Source organism: Asterias amurensis, chromosome 4 (assembly GCF_032118995.1).
Source record: "Asterias amurensis chromosome 4, ASM3211899v1".
NCBI classification, from domain to species: Eukaryota; Metazoa; Echinodermata; class Asteroidea; order Forcipulatida; family Asteriidae; genus Asterias; species Asterias amurensis.
In genome coordinates, this window is record NC_092651.1 from 28042218 (window position 1) to 28064393 (window position 22176).

The window sequence follows — 22176 nt, forward strand, 5'->3', positions numbered from 1 at the left end:
CTAAGACCTCGTCACTCGTGAGACACCACCGTCCACCGATCAGTTCAGCCAGCCTTTCATTTGAAAATTAACAATGATAATAATAATATTTAATAATATTATTTAAAAATTTATATTGCGCCCCTTCATACAAAATGATCAAAGGCACAGAACACATGTTAAAAAGCACAGAGTGGAAGAAAAAAACAAAGAAAAAAGACTGGTCACCAGGCCAGTGCCCAAACAAAAGTATGGGGATACATCTGTCCCGCCAACAGAGAACTAATAGTTACTTATTACATAGGCCTATCTCTGCTGGCATCGGTAATGTTTTGACCTTTTCAGGAGACAGAGGCCTCTAACCCTATCTATGTGTGACCCGACAAGATTGGTTCTTTATACAAGTATTTTATTCACAAGCACAAAAGATTTAAAAAAAAGGGTTGATGCGCAAGTCTATAAAAGAACAGAAAAGAAAAAGATTATAAGCAAACATAAGATTATACAATAGAAATGTAGAAAATACAAACATTAAATCAAAATAACCAAAGTAAACCTGAAACATTAAATTCTATGGCAAAGAGCAAATGTCTCAAGCTTAAGAGGATAAACTTTTACAATAGAGAAACACATTTATTATTATACCCTTTAGCCAAAGATAAAATAGTTCCTCAGTCCACCTTATTAAATATTCACGAAAACTCTAGAGTCCAGTAAAGAACACTAAGTTTTAACACTGCTATACACAATAGACAGGACTGTCCAAAAAGACAAATACATACTAATGAGCTAGCAACATGGCTGTAACATAAACAATCTAGATAGTGGTTCTGGATGTAAGCCACCTGTGCAGTGATCACATAGCAATTAGCTATACCATGCCCTCACACACACAGCACAGAGTTGTGTGATGTAGCTAAACCTATGTCAATAAACCAAACACACAGCCATGAACCTTGGAAGTTCCCAAGACATTCCACAGCTGGTGTACTTAATTACTTAATCTCTACATCTCTGCAATAAACAACCCATAGCGTACAGCACTAGGAATCTCATGTGGGGTCTATGCTAGAACCTTACACAAGAACTGTAAATCTCTGAAGTTTCATGGAATAGAAACACAGAAATCTAATGTACAAAAAAAACAATAGCTTAATCATAACTGAAAGACCTTAATGGCAAAATGAGCAAAATAAGGAATAATAACAATTATCAAAAGTGACTCAGTCAAAGTTATCCTAGCAAGAACTTTGCAATGAACTAGGTAAATCAATTAACAAGAAAAACCAATAATGAAATGAAATCCATATAACTAATTTAAACTTCTCTGTGACATGAACACTAAAAGAATGGACATGGAAGAGTCTAAAACAACAAATAACTATACACTCCATCTTCAATGAAATGTAAAGTAAATTATAATAAACCAAACTATTTCTCAAGGAAACTTGTAAGAGAACTCTTTTCCTTCCTCCATATAGCAAGGTAAATTAATCCAAGGAAACATTATCCTCGACTGTTTCAAATATAAACAGAGTAAAGACAATCCAAAAAGGACAAGTTTGGGCAAAACACTGGCTTAATTAGTGCTTCCAAACTAAAACAAAAGTAACAACAAATGCAAAGAACTACAATTGTATAGACAAAGGAAACTTATCAAATTCACTTAAAATACAGTGAATCTCCTCAGAAATGGCAATAATTATAAACACAATTATGGATTGTAGTCTAGCAGTGATAAGAAACAAAGAAAGATTTGGTACTTACATAACAAGGATGGGAATAACTCTGAAAACTGGAATAGCTCTGAGACTCTTGGAAAATGACTTGTTCACACGATGATAACTTGCAATGGAATGACTTAGTTGCACAATAGCTACACTATACCTGGGGTAGAGCTGGGGCTGACCATACCCTGGGAAATAAGACCCTCAGCAGGTGGGCTGCTGCTAAGTCAACCATTAGTTAACTCATGGTTAACTTAAGAGGGGGCAGTCACTTAAAGTGCCTGGTCACATATGCTAAAATTCTAAACTAACTGGCAAGGTGACCATAGAAGAAGACTCATTAAAAAGCGGTTTTAAAAAAGTGGGTTTTTATATTACATTTAAAAGAGATGAGTTTCTGTTCGCTACGTATGTGAAACGGTGGCACATTCCAAAGCTTAAGGGCTGCCACAGAAAAAGCCCAATCACCAAATGTAGTCAACATTTTACCAGAAGGATAATCCAAGAAAATACCATTATTCCCTGACTTTCCGGATGGAAACAGGATCCTGTAAGTACTTTGGAGAAAGACCATGAAGAGCTTTGAATGTCAACAACAGGATTTTAAAATGAATCCTGTGCGAAACAGGCAGCCGATGTAATTGACGAATTATAGGTGTGATGTGTTCAAATCGGTGTGTTTTGGTAACAATTTTGGCAGCTGCGTTTTGAACCCTTTGTAGTTTAGCTATCTGTGACTTTGGCAGACCATACATCTGATAATGACAGATGATGATAAGGCAATAAAAGATGACTGCCGAATACTTTTGTATTAACAACAAATTATTCAGTGAAAAGTCAGTTTGAAAAAACTACTATGGGGTAGTCCATCAGTTCAATCAATTAATTTTGTCAAACAAATTAAAGAGGTCAAAAGTTGAACAAATCACCAGGGGGTAAATCCAGCAGTTTATTAAAGTTTTGTTCAAAAATTAAAAAAAAATCACAAGGGGTTGGTCCAGCGTTTTTATAACATTTTGGCTGAAAACTGAAAAAATCACAAGGGATAATTCAGAAGTTAAATCACACGGAGTGAATACAATGATCCACACAAATTTGCCTCGAAATTGCACGGTTTTCCTTTTCGAACTAACACGGTCGGCCATTTATGGTCAAAAATTTTACTCCCATAATTGGCCGACCGTGTTTTTCGATGAGGTAAAAGGAAATTTCGAGGCATGTTTGGGTGGATCATTGTATTCTACTTTTACAACATCTTTCTACCCATATGCATTTATAACAAACGGTTACAAACACTTTTCAAAGACCAACTCGACCGATCCAAGGCAATGTGTTCCTTTAACTGTGTAATTAACCCATCAAATAAAAGTATGGTCACTCGTTTATACAAGCTACGAGTATAACACTGTGTAAGTAAGCAAAAGTATATTAACTTTACATGTTATAATTGTGTTAAGATTGTTATGCTTTCATGAACTCATGTATTCAAAATAGATTGATTTTCATTCTTAAGTTAAAACCGTTTATTTAATTTGATTTTAAAACATGTACACTCTTACATCCTTACAATGAGGTGACCATTGCAAATCTATGCAACACAATGGAATGTTGGGTATAGAGGGTTCTCAAGGCTGATGGCCAAGGGGCATAGGAACCTCTTTTGTTTACTCACAGTCCTAAGGTGAGATAGACCCATAACACAATGGACTGTTGGGTATAGAGGGTTCTCAAGGCTGATGGCCAAGGGTAATAGGAACCTCTTTTGTTTACTCACAATCCTAAGGTGAGATAGACCCATAACACAATGAACTGTTGGGTATAGAGGGTTCTCAAGGCTGATGGCCAAGGGGCAGAGGAACCTCTTTTGTTTACTCACAGTCCTAAGGTGAGATAGACCCATAACACAATGGACTGTTGGGTATAGAGGGTTCTCAAGGCTGATGGCCAAGGGGCATAGGAACCTCTTTTGTTTACTCACAGTCCTAAGGTGAGATAGACCCATAACTAGTCACCGAGTTCAACAGTCAATTGGTATGTGTTTTATAACACACCTTTGTCCTTAACATGAAGTATTTTAATTGAAGAAATGACTCGTGTGCAGGTCAACCATAAGCAATTCCACATTTTGAGGACCTCTTCTTGTTTCCTTAGATGCAGCTTATTACTTGCGTGTCAATGTTAACATTAAAATGAGGGTGCTGAAACCACTTAAACATTTTGAATTAATTGCCTTTTCATGATTATTTCCTGGCACAAGTTAAGCCAATGTAAATCAGCAATCATTTAAGCAGAGTATAAGAGCAACTAGTACAGATTGATGGTGAAAGCTGCTGCACAAATGAATGTTGATTGAGTTAATTATGACATTCAGTGGTTATCTTTTTAAATCAGAAACTACAGTTGACTCCTTTTTTTTTTTAAGAGCTTGCATGTTACAAAGTTCCAATTAATACAATATGTTGGGCCCGTCCCAAACTGCCTCGTGCGTGTTTCAATGCATTTAAAAAAAAAAATTATTTATATAGATATAGATTATATATTGCAAATGAACAATTGCTAACACAATAAGTAATAGGGAGCTTTCAATTTCGCACCAAATTGAATAGTGCAACATTTAAATTTATTGCTAGTTTGCCAAAATGATCAGGAAGATCAAAATTCAATTATCAGTATATATCATGCCTTGAGTATTCCTTATAAATCATTCACCACTTGGAGGAATGTTCGCAATAACAGCCAAATTATTTACAATTTGAAAAACACAAACGTGGTGTTTTGTTGTATATCAAAACTTTGGCTAAAATCCCCTAGGCTCATAAACTATTTACTGTTGCTACAGCTCTTGAAGTTATTTTTGAACATCTCAACCTAATTATTTCAGGATCTACATAATCAGGCAAAGTGAAGTTAACCAGGCATGACATTTGACCCCTTGGGGAAAAAGGAACAATTTTATCGAGTACACAATTGCTGAACTACATGTACACATGGTTTTTAGTAGTCTTTTAAGGCTATTTGACAACGTCAGGCCTGGTTTACTTCAGGTAAACTATCAGGTCTGTATTTTAATAGCTCAACTACAATTTGCATAGATGTACAATTATAACTATAAGACACTTGATTTCATTACAATATGCCATTATCTAAATTATCCGATTACAATTGCTGAGAAGCTGTTCACATAAAATGGAGGATGAAAAACCCTGTGGAGATTTACAAAAGATGGGTCTGTTATTAAATTAGACCAAGATGACGCTTGCATTACAGACAGTGTCTCATTTCCTTTTGTAAGTAATCATGTACTCAGGATAAACTTGACACAAATCAAAAGTGACAAAAATCATTGGATTGGTGAGGCTATCCACGCAAGAGTCGAACATTGGACCGCAAAGATTGGATGCATCTTTGAAGGGTGGTCGTCTGTACGATGGATTTCCAAGAGTGTAGGATCCAACTAGGACTCGAACCAGAAACAATTGTTTTGTACCTTTGTCTGTCTCTCCAGCATAGCAGTCCGAGTACACAGAGGTCTTACTAAAGTAGCTGCCTTGACCGTACTTTGTTCCCACATTGGAGCCGCTAACTCGAGGATCAAAGTTCTGCTGGCAGATTGCTTTAATGAAAGTCTTTCTTGTGCCATGGAAGATAAGTTCTTCTTTGACATTGTTGTGGTCTTTGTGGTTTTCCTTCATTTTATCTCGCTTCCTGTATAGAAACATGGAAAATTTGTTGTATAATTTCATACTAATTTAAGCTATGAAAACATTCAACCATGATTCATTCATATCCTGCAAATAATTCCCTGCCAATACACTCCAACAAACATAAGAAGATTTATACCAACATGTTGATTTACAGGTTAATAAACATAGGATTCGAACTGCCTCTAGCTACCGGGAAATCTCGGTAGTCTAGTTGGTAAGACACTGCTCTAGAATTGCAAGGGTCGTGGGTTCGAATCCCACCCGAGTAATATGCCTGTGATATTTTTTACAGGACTCGGGAAAATACCGAGTATACAGTACTAACACACATCGGTGTATGGGTAAAAACAAGAAATTAATAATAAATGACTTGTTAACTTGATGTTAAGAATTATCAAATCACCTCACAAACTCATCCCAGGTTTCGGTGTTCAGTACTCTTTCTATCTTTATGATCAACCTTTTATCCATAGTGGCAGCAAAGTGCTCCAGCACCTTGTTATACTCAGCATTATGAACATCAGGTTGAACCTCGCACAGGACAAAGTTATCACTTGGGTCAGCTGGCTGCTTATGTGTGTCAAGTCAAGTCAAGTCAATCAACATTTATTTCCATACAAACACAATATACAAATACAAACAATAGGATGTTACAAGATTGAAAACTGTATGGAGGCATGGCCCATTATAGCCCTATATAGGACTCTTTCTCTGTACACACAGGAACAGAGTCCTAACTATTGAGGCCCGTTACTGGGGCGGAAAAATTCACAGCTTCATAACTTAAATCTTACCTGCAACAAGCCACTAATTTCAACAGATTCACATTCCATGGCGGCATACATTTTTCTGCGGTGGGTTTTGGTCCTCATATATTCCTCACAAATCCGTCATTTTCCTGAAATAATGCAGCTTCCAACGTTAAAAGATTCCTGTTTTGATCGTTTCTCACAGTGTTGTCTGTTGTCGTGCGTACGCCTATACATTCGCGTGCAAGACGCATGATGCAAGCTTAGACGCATGAATTCTTGGTCACCGTATCTTGACTGCACAGCGTTAACAACACAATTCAAAATTTGCGCGTCGTGCGACTTGCGTACACACAGCAGACTGTGAGAGTACGAACAAAAATGGGAATTCCGTAACGTTGGGAGCTGCATATTTCATGAAAATGACGGATTTGTGAAAAATATATGACGATCAAAACCCACCGCAGAAAAACATATGCTGCCATGTAATGTATCTGTTGAAATTGGTGCTTTCTTGCAGGTAAGATTTGAGTTATGAAGCTGTGAACATTTTCCGCCCCAGAAATGTACCCTGATGTCCAGGACGTCACTGTAGTACAAAACGAAAGTGTAAGGCCGCCAGGGCTAGGCCCATTAAAGCAAAGCTTGTAAGCTGGGATGCCTTTTACAAAACAAAGGAAGGTAATAAGATCATTTAAATTATAAAACAATGCGTATAGTAACAACAATAACATCAAAACGAGACAGATAAACGAAACGCAAAAACAAACACCCAATTAGACAAACAAACACCTCAAACTAACACCTCAAACTAACACCTCAAACAAAACAAAACAACACCCAAACAAACAAACAAACAAACAAACAAAACAAACAAACACCACAAGACGGCCACGACGGCCATGACAGAGCGGAATTGTTGCCAGAACCTGTGTTTTCTTGAGACATCTGCATGGACAAAAACAAAGAAAACAAAGTTTGTACTCCCAATAATAATAACAACTGTTAACAATAATAATAAGCAGTTCTTGTATAGCGCATAGTACAAAAGAGTCTCTATGCGCTTCTGTGATTGAAAAGATGGGTCTTAAGTTCAGATTTAAATTGTTCTAGCGAGGTACAGTCTTTGACTTTGTCGGGAAGAGAGTTCCATAGTTTAGGTGAAGTATATTGGAAGGAACATTGACCATAGAACTTTGTTCGAGTGGAACTGCTGTAAGACCTTTTGAACTGGAATGAAGTTTTCGCGGAGGGTGATTCCTGGAATTAATTCCTGGAGATAGTCTGGAGCTGATCCGTGTTGGCATGTGGGTTAGGCTTAGGACATTGAAAACTATCTGTGATTTAACAAATAGCCAGTGGAGATTGCGGGTTTGGAGTGATTGGTTCAAGTGATAGGGTTCTAGTGATGAGTCTGGCAGCTTAATTTTGTACACCATGCAATATACAGATAACTGTGATAAGTTATTGGATTATGGATGAGTACATTCATTTGCATTCCAAAAAACACCAAATGACAACAAGTATTTTTTTCTATTAAAAAGTGAACCTGTGTTGTTTTTATTTTTGTATACAGCTTTTAATCAAGGGCATTAATCAAGTTAAGTTCATTACCAGTATATTACATCGCCTTTGTTTGTTAAACAAAGGAGCAGCACTGTCTGTAAAATTACCACTTCACAACAATTCTGCAATTTAAGGTGTTGACGTGGGAAACAAAGGACATTCTTGAGTTAACTTACTTTTCCAACATGCAAGATAAGAGTGTTTAAACTCAACCCTGATTGCATAATCAAGGATTGTATTGAAGGAAGACCTGTCATACTGGGTAATAGTGTTTAAACTCAACCCTGATTGCATAATCAAGGATTGTATCGAAGGAAGACCTGTCATGCTGGGTAAGAGTGTTTAAACTCAACCCTGATTGCCTAATCAATGATTGTATTGAAGGAAGACCTGTCATACTGGGTAAGAGTGTTTAAACTCAACCTGATTGCATAATCAAGGATTGTATTCAAGGAAGACCTGTCATACTGGGTGAGAGTGTTTAAACTCAACCCTGATTGCATAATCAAGGATTGTATTGAAGGAAGATCTGTCATAGTGGGTGAGAGTGTTTAAACTCAACCCTGATTGCATAATCAAGGATTGTATTGCAGGAAGACCTGTCATACTGGGTGAGAGTGTTTAAACTCAACCCTGATTGCATAATCAATGATTGTATTGAATGAAGACCTGTCATACTGGGTAAGAGTGTTTAAACTCAACCCTGATTGCATAATCAAGGATTGTATTGAAGGAAGACCTGTCATGCTGGGTAAGAGTGTTTAAACTCAACCCTGATTGCATAATCAAGGATTGTATTGAAGGAAGACCTGTCATGCTGGGTAACAGCGTTTAAACTCAACCCTGATTGCATAATCAAGGATTGTATTGAAGGAAGACCTGTCATACTGGGTGAGAGTGTTTAAACTCAACCCTGATTGCATAATCAAGGATTGTATTGAAGGAAGACCTGTCATACTGGGTAAGAGTGTTTAAACTCAACCCTGATTGCATAATCAATGATTGTATTGAAGGAAGACCTGTCATACTGGGTGAGAGTGTTTAAACTCAACCCTGATTGCATAATCAATGATTGTATTGAAGGAAGACCTGTCATACTGTGTGAGAGTGTTTAAACTCAAACCTGAAGGAATATTCAAGGTTCAAGGTTCGTTTTTTTAAAAGTTTATTTGCATTCAAGGATTTTATTTACCTCATTCTTGTCTTGTTTTTCCTCAGGTGATTTTCCAAGGGAAGTAAGTCTTCTTCGTTGGTTCATATTTTCTCCGTCCATCTTTGATTTACCCTGAATCATGGAAACCCGTTTAAAATAACATATGCAAGGAATGATTAATCATCTTCATTCTAAAAGATAGACCTGGTTTTGGAGTGGGGGAGGTGGGGGGGGGGGGCAGGCCAGATGAAATGGATTTATCAGTGGTTGGGGTCATGCTTTTATTTTTGAAGGGGACCCTGGAGGGGGCCACCATCCTCTTATGTTCTTGGTAGCGATCCCGATTGTTCACTACATGAGATAACACAAATATGCAACTTCCTCTTTAAAAATACTTTTGTGAGCACAACTAAGTTTAATTGTTAGCAGTAAGTGTCAGAGTCTTATACAGTGCACATATCTACCAACAAGGTACTGAAGGCCCTTACTATATACATGGGCGTCAATCAGGGGGGGGGGGACAGGGGGACATGTCCCCTCCCACCTTTTGGAGGGTGGGGGACACAATATCAAATGTCCCCCCACCTTTTTGACCACCTTTATCATGAAGCCCAAGTTTTACACTGTGTAAGACAAAACCCTGTGTCCCTATATGGGCATTAATCCTGTGGGCAAAGGATGAAGCAGTATCCCCCCTCAAAATTGGCCCTAGATTGCATCACAGAGCATCCAAAATGCAAAATTTTCCTGGGCCCTTAATCGGGCCCGCACCCGAGCCGTACAGGCTTCTCACACGCATGCTCCAATGTTGACAGATTTGCACCTCCCCTTGAAAGAGTGGAAGGGACGTGTACCCCACCCCACCCCACCCCATTTTCGAAGGGTAGGGGACACAGTATCAAATGTTCCCTGTGTCGTTTGACCACCTTTATCATGAAAATCGTGTTTTGCACTGTGGAACTGTGGTGCACTGGAACACAATATTCACACAGCTCATTGTTCTGTTTCGTTTGCCAATTGGCCGCTAAATGGCCTAAAGATTGCACAACAGAGCATCTAAAAATACAAAATTTTCCCGGGCCCTTCAGCGGGCCCGGACCCATGCCGTAAAGGTTTCACACTCACGTGCTCACTCTTTGACAGTATTTCCCCCTAAAACTTGGTTCATAGATCCGCACTAGAAGATGCTGTCAACCCAAAAGGTTCTACTGCTGCTCACATTTTACAGATGTTCCGTATCGTATGCCTCTTATTGGCCTATGATTGCACCACAGAGCATCAAGAATGGCAAGTTTTCCCAGGGCCCTTAAGCGGGCCCGGAACCATGCCGTAAAGGTTTTACACTCGCGTGCTCACTCTCTGACAGTATTTCCCCCTAAAACTTGGTTCATATAGATCCGCACTTGAAGATGCTGTCAACCCATAAGGTTCTACTGCTGCTCACATTTTACAGATGTTCTGTTCCGTTCTGTATGCCTCTTATTGGCCTAAGATTGCACCACAGAGCATCTAGAATGCAAAATTTTCTCGGGCCCTTAAGCGGGCCCGGACCCATGCCGTAAAGGTTTCGCACTCGTGAGCTTACTCTTCGACAGATTTTCCCTTGAAAACTTGGTTCATAGATCCGCACTTGAAGATGCTGTCAACCCAAAAGGTTCTACTGCTGCTCACATTTTACAGATGTTCTGTTCCGTTCTGTATGCCCCTTATTGGCCTAAGATTGCACCACAGAGCATCTAGAATGCACAATTTTCCCCGGCCCTTAAGCGGGCCCGGACCCATGCCGTAAAGGTTTGCACTCCATTCCATTCTGACAGATTTGCCCCATAAAACTTGTGTCTATAGGTCTGGTGATGATAGGGATGAAACGCCGTCTGAGCATTAGAATGCAGAAACCAAACGAAGCTATAATTAAGTTGCTTTTTAGGTACAATAACCATGATAGCAAGAATAGGTGCATCATAGCTTGAAATAGGCATTAAATTCCAACATCTGAGAGGGGGGGAACATCACCCCTCAGATTCACTAGATTGCACCGGGCCCTAAAAAGCGGGCCCCAGACCCAACGCCATAAATGTTATGTCCCCCCCACCTTTCAAGATGGATTGACGCCCCTGACTACATACACATATATACTGGAAGATAGGTTATTGAAGTTATGAGACCTTAGATCCAATTATTATAAAAGCACCTTAATTGTACAAGGTGCTATGGTGACCTTGTAATTCAGCAGCCACAACCAGAAACACAGGAGCGAACCCCTTCTCTTTTAGATATTAAGGAAAAGGAAAGAGGCAATGACTACTTGACTTGTTTGAGAACTCTTTGGGTCATATTCAGTGTAGGTAATGCTTTAGTACGAGTTGCATTATACATTGTAATAATACATTATACATTGTAAGTTGTCAGTAGACGGCGGTTTGAGTGGTATACTCTCAACAAAGGGTTGACCAGCGGTTGACCATGCCAGACCAACCATGTACACATAAAAATGGACATATCATCACAGTGTATCAAGGCAGAGCTTGGATCCAATAACATGCTTTAGTATCAATTTTTGACCTTCTCCAAGTTTTCTGTTCATAAAGTTTTGAAACATGTACACTAAAAGAAAGGGGAATTTAAAGCACACCCCCTTAGAAACACCCACCCCACCCCCTCCTCTAATTGTATACCTACTTGCTTTTCCATTTCCTCTACATGTTCTATTTGCTTCTTCTCCCGGACCATGCGAAGCAACTCTCCTGGACTCATTGAGGCAGCATCGATACTTAACTTTTCCCATGCTGTCATTGGCTGCTTATCTTTGACATCATGTGAGTATCGACACTTTGTGTTGAATCTGCAATCTCCTGTAATGTAATGACTAACAAAAATAATGCAATAGACACTTGTTACTCTCATTCGTCACATTTGATTCAATCCTCGCCTGAAAGTCCATCTGATGTCACACTTTGAGGCTCATGAATAATGCTAGATACCAGCCTCATGAGCACCTGGCGAGATCCTGCCAGATGTACCTTTAACCTCTTGCATCCATTCACACATGTTACACTTGACTACATACAAACACTGGGTGTGTTCCATTTAGCATCCCCGGGTTGACCCAGGTCTTCCTAACAAGATTATATGTCTATGGGTCTCCCCCTGTGCGTTCAAATAGCTTTGAAATCATTCTCGGGGCTCACCCGCGTAAGCCCCGAGTAGGCCTATCTTGCTTGTTGAGTGTGTCACTTGGCGCCAACTGAGTTGAATGACAGTACAACAACAAACTTTTTAAATGGCCAAATTTTTTTTTTGTAATTCAGCAGAAACAATTGCAGTAAGTTTGACAAACATTTTCACCCTTAAAACAAGAATTTTTTTGAGCATTAAGTATTTAAGAAATTGTAAGACCACTTGATCAAAACCTTAGTGATTTGAGTTAAAGTGCAACTTCTTATAGGCCAGACGTAAAATAAGAATCCAGAAGGTTTAATTGTCTCCTGTCTGCTTGGTTACACAGCATCCATTTCAATTTTTGAACTAAACCAGGTAAAAAGAGCTTGTCCTGCTATTCATAATGTAAGACACAGTAAACAATAACATGACAGAGAATCATGCCTGTTTGGTAACATTGGTAATGGGCGAATTTCAAGATGGCTGCAACATGATAAAGGTCCATTGCTCTTGGCATTTGTAAAGTTAACTTACCGACAAACGTGCAAAAATTTACACTTGTCTTCATTACATCCCTTGTTGTTGTAGAATTTGCATACATCTGGTACAGTGATATCAACCAAGCTTTGCTTTAATATCTGCAGTTCAGAGTAAATAAAAGCACGAGAACCACAGAAACAATGAACACAAATGTATTCAAGTATTGATGTGAGTAAAAACATAGACAAAAATGAGTAAGTTAAAACAGAGAAAAAGATCAGTTTGTCCTGCCCTAAACTAACTATCTGGGAACTCATTGCTTGTATTACTAAAAATTGATTTATTTGACAGCAGTCTCGGGTGTTCCGTTACAGAAGGCCAGTCCTTCTTTGGATTTCACCCCAATTCATACTGTATAGTCTTTTAATGTATGCTACATGTTGTATTGACCAGATTCATTATTGATCTGTGTGTAGATTATGATTGTATGAATGGAAATTAAACAAACAAACAAACAAACAAACAAACAAACAAACAAACGAACGAACGAACGAACGAACGAACGAGCGAGCGAGCGAGCGAGCGAGCGAGCGAGCCAGCAAGCAAGCAAGCAAGCAAGCAAGCAAGCAAGCAAGCAAGCAAGCAAGCAAGCAAGCAAGCAAGCAAGCAAGCAAGCAAGCAAGCAAGCAAGCAAGCAAGCAAGCAAGCAAACTAAAAGCAGTGCACAAAGAAAGGAAGCTCACATTACAGCGACCTAATCACAAAGCTGATTATTATTGTTTTGTGTCAGCGCTAAGCAACAGACTGGTCTGCCTACAAGACATTAGGTCAAGGTTTATTTCAAAACATCCAACTCTTAAAACCCAGATGCCAAATTACAATTGAATTTATAGAGAGGAACACATCATAACAATACTTTACAAAGGAAAAAATTCTGATCTGATATAAAAAGCAGCACCAGTTCGAACAAATCACCAGAAATCCACATGCAGATGTTAAAATATAAACATAAATATTAAATTTGGGGTTAAATAAAATTAAAATAAAGTTTACTAGCGTGGGAGTTGAACCAACGACTTCCAGATAAACGTGCCGGCTGTCAACCTACTGAGCTATATTTCCCTATGTTGGCACTTGGCAGTGTCCCTATTTTGTCAATATCTTTATTTGGGAGTGCCAGTCAGAAGCCATACATTGGTTAACTGCAGTGTAGCCAGGGATCACACCAAAATGGTAATACAACCTTGGACGTGGCAGCCAGGGGATCAACTTGAGGGGATGCAACTTTTTTTTATATATTTTAAATATTATGAACCAAAAGGGAAACTGACTGGATTAATTTTAAAGGATTTCTGGTTGAACAAATTGATTGACTGTAGTGACTCGAACCAATGACCTCTGAATTAAAGGCACTGTACACTATTGATAGTTACACAAAAAGATTGTTAGCACAAAAACTAAGTGGTAACGAGTGACAGAGAGCTTTTGGTATAAAACATTGGAAGAAACGGCTCCCTCAGAAGAAACGTAGTTTTTTAGTAAGACTTCAGCGAAAGCCTTTTATTATGAATCTGGAAGCACACAAAGTTATGTAACAAGGGTGTTTTTTTCTGTCATTATTCTCTTGCAACTTAGATGACCAATTGAGTTAAAATTTCCACAGACTTGTTATTTAATGCATACTATCTTTGGATACACCAATTGTGAATACTGGTCTTTGACAATTACCAAAGGTGTTCAGTACCTTTATTGTGCCGGCGCTGACTTCCAACTGGGCTCTCTAGTCCTATGTTGGAAGTCTCCCTATTCTGTCAATATCTTTGTTTGGGGTGTCAGTCAGAAACCATTCAACAGTTAACTGCTGTGTAGCCAGGGATCACACCAAAATTACAATATAACCTGTGAAGCAGTAGCCAATTTTCTTTGTTTAACACCAAATCATTTAAAAAGTATACTGTCTCAGTTTCCCTGGTGGTTTATAATAATTGTTTTATTTTAAATTGAATTGTGATTTTTTGTTTAAAAGCCATATGTTTTAGTATGGATTAGTCAGGCATTCATTTGTACTTATTTTGCATAAACCATGTTGCGTGCAGGTTCTGAAGGAGGAAAAACAGAACCGGTGTTTTACCGAGTGGGATTTAGTTTAAGGTTAGTTTGATTCTGGTTCCCCTAGCAGTATTTTTGCAAGCTGATTCTGGGATCTTCAGTCATATATACTAAACAACTGTTACCCAACATTATTTATCTGTATTACATGGCTGTCCTGAAGGTGGTCCAATCCATTTGATCTCATGACTTTCTCATTGTGTGGTACACCCCAGAGCTGATGTGGCAATATTATTTACCTGTATTACATGGTCATCCTGAAGGTGGTCCAATCCATTTGATCTCATGACTTTCTCATTGTGTGGTATACCCCAGAGCTGATGTGGCCAGAAACACTTCTTACCATGCTTACATCCCCCTGAGATAAAGTGCTTACAGAGATGAAAATCCTCACAACCTTGACAGCCATCACTATTCTTGAACTGATCACACAAAACCGCATCCGTCTTTATCCTTTATAGAAAGCCAAAATTGCACAATGATGGTAAATCCTTAAAGGCACTGACACTATTTGTAGCATAAATACTACTGATCGAAACGTTGAGTTTAAACCAACGGTTCTTTTCATAATCACCCCCAACTTCATTGAGATATAATCATACATCCATGGTGTTAGTGCAAACTTGTCCATATCGTATTTCCCCCATGCAAAGTTTCAAATAATCCTACTTAAGTAACTTCTCACTAAAATATTTGAATTTGATTTCTTCAATTATTCTCTTGCAACTTCAAAGAGTTTAGATTTTCACAGGTTTGTTATTTTGTGCATATGTTGAGAAACACCAAGGTAGAAGACTGGTCTTTGACAATTAATAAATGTTTCAGTGTCTTTAAAAACAACATGAAACTTTTCTATTAAACATAAACACCATTCCCAAGCAACACTCCCTTCCCCCAATTAAAAGGGAAAAGAAAGGGGTAAATACAACAATATGTAATACCTGACAGTGCACTTATCATGTATGGTATCTTCGTCCAGTCTGAACATTTGGTGAGGAGACTTCTTTAAGAATCCTTGAAGAGAGGTCAATGACATTTCCAGCATCACGTTGTCTTGGTCCATGGCATCCTTTAGAGCAATCAGGTCGAGGCTTCCCCCAGAAATACACAGACGCTTTGATACCCATTGTTCTAGGATTATTAGATCAGATGGCATCATTGCTGAGGCCATTTTGCCTGCCCTGTAATAATGTATCAAATATAAATCTCAAATGTTTACCCATGACATACTATTTATCACAATATCTTACTACTAAAAAATCCCACAAAATCCCAAATCCACCTAAAACTCCTTACTATACTCATTCAACTTGTACAAATTGGCAGTTGAAGTGACATTGGGGTGCTTGCTGGGAGGGGGATTTTTTTTGTTTTTGCTTGACTGGGCCCCTGTCTTTATCCGCAAGGATAAGGCAAGGATAAAGACAGGTACCTGCTACTCAGAGCCAGTGATTCCAATGGACACAATGATATCGTTGGATAAACGTGCAGTGACATGAGCTTTCCATAGATGCCCAAAACAGCAGATGACCAAGCAGAAAACTTTGGCAAAGAAGTAGCCCAAGTATTTCACCGCAACTTCTACTTCGATGATTGCTTGTGTTCAACACCCACAGTGCCAAAGGCAGTGAAGATGGTAGAAGATTTAACGGAAAGTTGTAGAAGAGGAGGCTTCCATCCAACGAAGTGAGCAATGAAAGAAAAGTTTTGGAGAACATCCCAGAAGACGAGCGTGCTAGGTGTCAAAGATTTGAACATCGATATTGAGAAGTTACCCACCGAGAGAGCACTCAGCATGATGTGGTCCATAGAAGAGGATGAGTTTGGATTCAGAATTCAGATGAAGGACAAACCCCCAACAAGAAGAGGAATTTTATCCATAGTAAGCTCCGTCTATGATCCCATAGGATGTGTCTCTCCAGCTGTGCTCCCAGCTAAACAACTTCTGCAAGCCATGTGCCGATTAAAGTTAGGATTGGACGAAAAAAATCCCAGCAAATCTAGAAGAGAAGTGGCAGACTTGGCAGACAGAAATGCCAAAACTAGCAGAATTCAAGATGGACAGATGCATGAAGCCAGAAGGGTTTGAGGATGAGCGACTCAAGTTAGTCACCGCTCATCACTTTGCTGATGCTAGTGAGTCAGGCTATGGCAGCGTTTCGTACTTGAGATTGGAGAATGATGTTGGAGAAGTGAAGTGCTCATTTTTAATGAGTAAATCAAGACTCGCCCTATTTAAGCAAGTAACAATCCCAAGAATGGAGCTGACAGCTGCAACGGTAGCAGTTCGAGTTGATCACATGATCAAAAGGGAACTTGCAATTGAAGTGGATGACACCTACTTTTGGACTGACAGTACATCCGTGCTGTGGTATATCAACAGCGGAACAACACGCTTTAAGACATTTTTTTGTAGCTAACAGATTAGCAGTTATCCTTGATGGTTCCAACCCAACTCAGTGGCGCCATGTTGAGTCAGCACTCAATCCCGCTGATGTTTGCTCTAGAGGGAAAAGAAAAATGTTGAGAAATTTCTCCAGATGGAAGAGTGGAAAGATGGCCCGAAGTTTCTACATCAGCAGGAAGATGAATGGCCCTCAAGAATAGAGCTCAATAAGTTTGAAGCACCACAAGATCCTGAAGTGAAAAGAGTTGTTCTCGCAACTAATCTGGTACCAAGCGATACAGAGAGAAGTGGTACTGAAAAAATCATTCTGCACTACTCGGACTGGTTCAGATTGAAGAAAGCAGTTTGCTGGATACTAAGATTTGGAAGATGGATGAAAGTAAAGCGCAAGTCGGGCCGACTCCCACAAGATTTGAAGGGTGCACTCACTTTGAAGGAACTACAAATGGCTGAGAACAAAATTTTGCAATATGTTCAAAGTATGACATATGCAGATGAGATTAAAGTGCTAAGGAGCAGGGATGATGAAGATGGAGATGGGAATACACTTTCAAAGGGTGTAAAAAAGACAAGCCCCATCTACAAAATGGATCCAATCCTGAAAGAGGGACTGTTACGAGTAGGAGGAAAACTGAGCAGAGCATTGCTGTCGGTTAATGCAAAGCATCCCATTATCCTTCCCAAAGCTGGTCATGTTTCTACCTTGATCTTGAGGCATGTTCACAAGATGTGTGGGCATAGCGGAAGGAACCATGTTTTTCCAGTCTACAGCAGAAATATTGGATGCCAGGTGCCAATTCGTCAGTTAGGCAGATAATTGGAAATTGTGTGACATGCAAGAAGCAGAGAGCCAGAGTAATGGAACAAAAGATGGCTGACCTGCCCTCTGATAGGCTCAGACCAGACGAGTCCCCCTTCACCAGAATAGGAATGGACTATTTCGGCCCATTTGATGTGAAGAGAGGAAGAAGTGTAGTGAAACGGTACGGCGTCATCTTTACCTGTCTAGCCTCACGAGCAGTACACATTGAAAAGGCAGATTCTCTGGACACCGATTCATGCATTGATGCAATACGGAGGTTCATTGCCCGCAGAGGAAATGTGAAAGAGATGAGGTCGGACAATGACACCAATTTGGTCGGCGCAGAAAAGGAACTCAGAAAAGAAATAGACTTTCCAATAACTTTCCAATGTATAAAGTTTAACCAAGTTGTTTTGAGACCAAGGGAGTATTATTTGGCGAAGTGTGTATCAAAGATTACATGAATGAGTCAGAAGGTCAAATTTTACTGAAGTTGTGCTCAAACTACGCATTGGTTTAGTACTGGTGGATAAGAATTTGTCAGATGTAAACAAAAATTTCTTTTTTTTGAGACATTGTCAGTTTACATGCAGGAAAGCTCAACAATTTTTTTTGTGTGAGTAAGCACTTAGGTTGACACACACAGACACTAGTCAACAGTTTTTATTTTTTCCAGAGTTTTTTATTAAGATTTTCCCAGTTGTGTACAAGGTAGTTGCAAACAGCAAGAAAGGTTGTTATTAATCACAACAGTACCAGGTGTTAGTTACAGGTTGGTTTGCACAGGTTTAAAGGAGCAGTGTTGTACGGTAAAGCTTGGTTTAATCAGAAGGAGTTAGTTATTTAAATTTACAGTTGTTTATGGTCTAATGTTTTGGTTTTGGTTTAAGTGGTAATTGTCCTACACCGGAGTTTGTACAATTAAGGGGCCGGAATGTTAGTGCCAAAATCATCTTTTTTTGTGTGTATAGCCCCCCCCCCCCCCCCCCTCTTGACGGTAGTAGTTCCAGAGTGTCGAGACGTGGTGAAATACAGTTTTTCCAACCTCTCACTCGTAGATCGATACATCATAGTCATTTTCGTAAGGTAAATCATAAAGTTCTTTGTTTTAAAGTAAAATAAGGTGACTGTAATAGGCAAGACATCATTGGAAGTTAATAGATAAGTGTCTTGAATCACCAGAAACAGAAAACAGTGACTTTTAGTGTATTGATCTGAGCGTTGAATACTTTATCTCGGATCCATAGTCTCGTCGCATAATAAAGGGCGCTGTCCAAGATGGCGGCGTAAACAAACATTAGGTACTGGAACTCGGCAGGAACAACCAAGGTGCACGTTCTTGCCGGCCGGAGATCAGTCTTTGGTGTTATTAACAAGCCTCGAATTGTGATGTCAGATGTTCAGGCTAAGGGTTTGTAAACACAACAAGCAGCATGAGGAAATGAAATATATGCTGCACCGCTAATGCTAGTTGTGATAGCAGAACCCTCCTCACTCGTCATTGAGAAGAGGGTTACGTTATCGCAACTACGCAAATGTATCCACGGTGATATATGAAGTTGGACTGTTGTGGGGTTATGGTCACATTTTCATGGATGTTGGACTTAATTTCCTTTTTTTAAATCGAACAGTCCTACAGACATTTCCAATGCGCATAGACACTGAACGACTGATTTTAGCATTGCACAACTTACCCCAACACACATACAGCAGGAAAACGAAGCAACATAGGGTTCCTGTACATTTATTTTTTAAAGCGTTTAAAAGCAGTTTTCACTTCTGCCTTTTTTCTAGATGTTTATTTGCAGCCACCCTTCTTGTTTTAGGTAAAGATATAAATTCAGTGTAATTTTAAGTGGATAAATTGCCTTCAAAGGAAACTGAAGTTATTGCTGTATTAAGACCGGAAAATAATGATCTATCAATAACCATTTTAAAAATGCCATGAACGTAGAGCATTTCAGAGGTGCAAAATGTTTGACCCTGTATGGCTCAGCACTAATGAACTTGACGACTAATTTAATAAAGCCGAGCTGAAACTTCTACACTATCATGACTACAGGTAAATTATATTTACATACATCTTCCTTCACAGTGAATAGGATTCATGTCATGGGCAAAAAAATAATATACAAAAGGTACTGTCTGTAACAAAAATTCATAAATACCTAAGACAGTTTATCCATTCTGACTGGTCGAGAGGGCATCTAGTGGAGGTTATGATATAACACCATTAAAAAGTGTTTAAACAGAGGCGTGGCACGCACGCTTGCACCTGTGCTTATAAGACAGGTTATTCATTCCTATTGGTCGAGACCAACGGCTGGAACACCTGGGTCACATCACGTGACACACGCGAATGCCCTTATAATGATTTTTCACCAGAGGGTCTTACCGTTTCATAGCTGGAGGGGTGTTTTGTTGAAAGAAATCTGTCAGAACAAAGGGTTAACCAATCCGCTTCCAGAATTTAAACAATAAATAATACGTGGATGACAACTTATTGCATTGGTACTAATTTATTATAAAACAAAACAACTCCAGCACCAATCAATCTAATAGTACACTTGCGTATTTACTAATTATAACCCCCACATCTCCCTCGAGCTCGAGTACAACCAAATGATTATCCTTAGCCCTACTTAGGCTCTACAATTAAAGGAAAGTTAGCAAATTGTTTACACAGAGTATTCTCAACTTCGTCAATACAAACTTTAGAATGCTAAATAAATTACAAACTGAGGATGAATATCCCCAACCACTGTTCTTCAAAATTTGTCGTTGTTCACTTCCAAAACTGAAATAACTTCTCGTTGTTTTCCTTCATCGTTTATCCCCTCCACTTTACTCACAATAACACAACTCCGTACCTCAGAAATTGCACATCAAACAAATTCCTTGGCCGAGGGGAATTATATTAATATTGTTCACAGTTCACTCTTGTGCTGCATACTCAAAACTTGCCCACTTAGCGAATCTTGCTTCCATGATGGTATATATACACATTCAAGATCGTCGATCTCAATACTTGGTGGGTTACTTTCCCCGTGTTCCTAGACACCTCATCTCAAATTGGCTCAACGTCACTTCAAACTTTATCAATACCTTACTAGGTTTTCACTAAATCAAACACAACTATAGTGGTTCTTCCATGAAAATAATACAAAACTGATTTAACTTACGGTTGATGATCGGGTCGTCCAACCTGTCTCCCTTGTTGGCAAAGTCAAAGATTGGGTGAATAAATCTAACCCCCCGCACTCAGCTGGCATAATATTAACATGGCTGCAAAAATAGAATCTGGCTACCAGAAAATGTTCCCTTAATTAAATTGGTTTTAAAGGCAGTGGACACTATTGGTAATAACTCAAAATAATTATTAGCATAATAACCTTTCTTTGTGACGATTAATGGGGAGAGGTTGATGATACAAAACATTGTGAGAAACGGCTCCTCTGAAGTGCCATAGTTTTCGAGAAAGAAGTAATTATCCATGAATTTGATTTCGAGACCTCAGATTTAGAACTTGAGGTCATGAAATCAACCTTCTAAACCCACACAACTTTGTCTGACAAGGGTGTTTTTTCTTTAATTATTATCTCGCAACTTCGATGACCGATTGAGCTCAAATTTTCACAGGTTTGTTATTTTATGCATATGTTGAGATACAACTGTGAAGGCTAGTCTTTGACAATTACCAATAGTGTCCACTGCCTTTAAGGAACAGCTTGTACCTATGTCTGTACAACTATTTTAGCAGCAGAGCAGCAGAACGATTGGCATGCACTATTCACCACTGGAGACTCTACTGAATCCTTCCCACTATCCTTTCTCATATACTTCCACACACTTCTATGTACACTCTATCAGCCGACACCCTGATCCTTTCTTATGATAAATTTACCCCTAGATTATGCAAATTAACTGTAAGGTTAAACTTGAGGTTCACTGCTCCTCATGTTGAGGTATCCCCTCTGGGTCAAAAGTGTGCCTAATGAATAATTAATATTATTTACCCCTTACAACCATGGCCAATAGGGTCCTGCCACCAAGCCTGTCATGAATATTTACACAAAGTTAAAAAGAACTTGAACTTAGGCAGTATCTCTAAAGGAAAGGAATGAATATTCATCATCCAAGCATTTCCATTTTTTTGTGATCAATCATTGAACAATTATAATGTTTTTGGTTTTTTTAACTTTTGGACCAAAAAGGTACTGATGTTTTTTAACCTAAAAGGGTATATGTGATTGTGAATGTGAATAAAAATGTGTTTGGCCGGTATTAACACTCTGTTTGAAACCAGTTGCAGTCTAGATGCTGAAAGTTCTCCTTGCCTCC

General features: G+C 39.0%; 3 protein-coding genes across 3 annotated transcripts; 2 read left to right on the forward strand and 1 right to left on the reverse strand.

Annotated features, from left to right (window-relative positions):
• Window positions 1–2634: 2634 nt before the first annotated feature.
• On the reverse strand, window positions 2635–21800 carry LOC139936463 (protein mono-ADP-ribosyltransferase PARP12-like). Its single transcript, XM_071931274.1, has 9 exons — window positions 21018–21800; window positions 15568–15807; window positions 14866–15079; window positions 12572–12675; window positions 11558–11744; window positions 8918–9010; window positions 6985–7107; window positions 5814–5986; window positions 2635–5411 (listed from the first exon to the last, which is right to left on the reverse strand). The coding sequence occupies exons 2-9, from the start codon at window positions 15795–15797 to the stop codon at window positions 4982–4984; spliced, it is 1554 nt and encodes a 517-aa protein (XP_071787375.1). The 5' UTR covers window positions 15798–15807; window positions 21018–21800; the 3' UTR covers window positions 2635–4981.
• LOC139936464 (uncharacterized) lies at window positions 16320–17046 on the forward strand. Its single transcript, XM_071931276.1, has 2 exons — window positions 16320–16508; window positions 16600–17046. The coding sequence occupies exons 1-2, from the start codon at window positions 16320–16322 to the stop codon at window positions 17044–17046; spliced, it is 636 nt and encodes a 211-aa protein (XP_071787377.1).
• Window positions 17904–18225, forward strand: LOC139936465 (uncharacterized; the record flags this gene model as incomplete). Its single annotated transcript, XM_071931277.1, has 1 exon — window positions 17904–18225. A coding segment is annotated over exon 1 (322 nt), but the record flags the coding sequence as incomplete, so codon positions are not given.
• Window positions 21801–22176: the final 376 nt, after the last annotated feature.

What these genes read in the sequence shown, in the direction of transcription:
- LOC139936463 (XM_071931274.1), bottom strand. Translation starts at nt 15,797, where the DNA reads ATGGCCTCAGCAATGATGCCATCTGATCTAATAATCCTAGAACAATGG. An exon ending in CATGATAAGTGCACTGTCAG is followed by an intron (nt 15,080 to 15,567) that starts GTATTACATATT and finishes CTTTCTATAAAG; the next exon opens with GATAAAGACGGATGCGGTTT. An exon ending in AGGATGACCATGTAATACAG is followed by an intron (nt 12,676 to 14,865) that starts GTAAATAATATT and finishes TCTGAACTGCAG; the next exon opens with ATATTAAAGCAAAGCTTGGT.
- LOC139936464 (XM_071931276.1), top strand. Translation starts at nt 16,320, where the DNA reads ATGAAAGAAAAGTTTTGGAGAACATCCCAGAAGACGAGCGTGCTAGGT. An exon ending in GAAGAGGAATTTTATCCATA is followed by an intron (nt 16,509 to 16,599) that starts GTAAGCTCCGTC and finishes GATTAAAGTTAG; the next exon opens with GATTGGACGAAAAAAATCCC.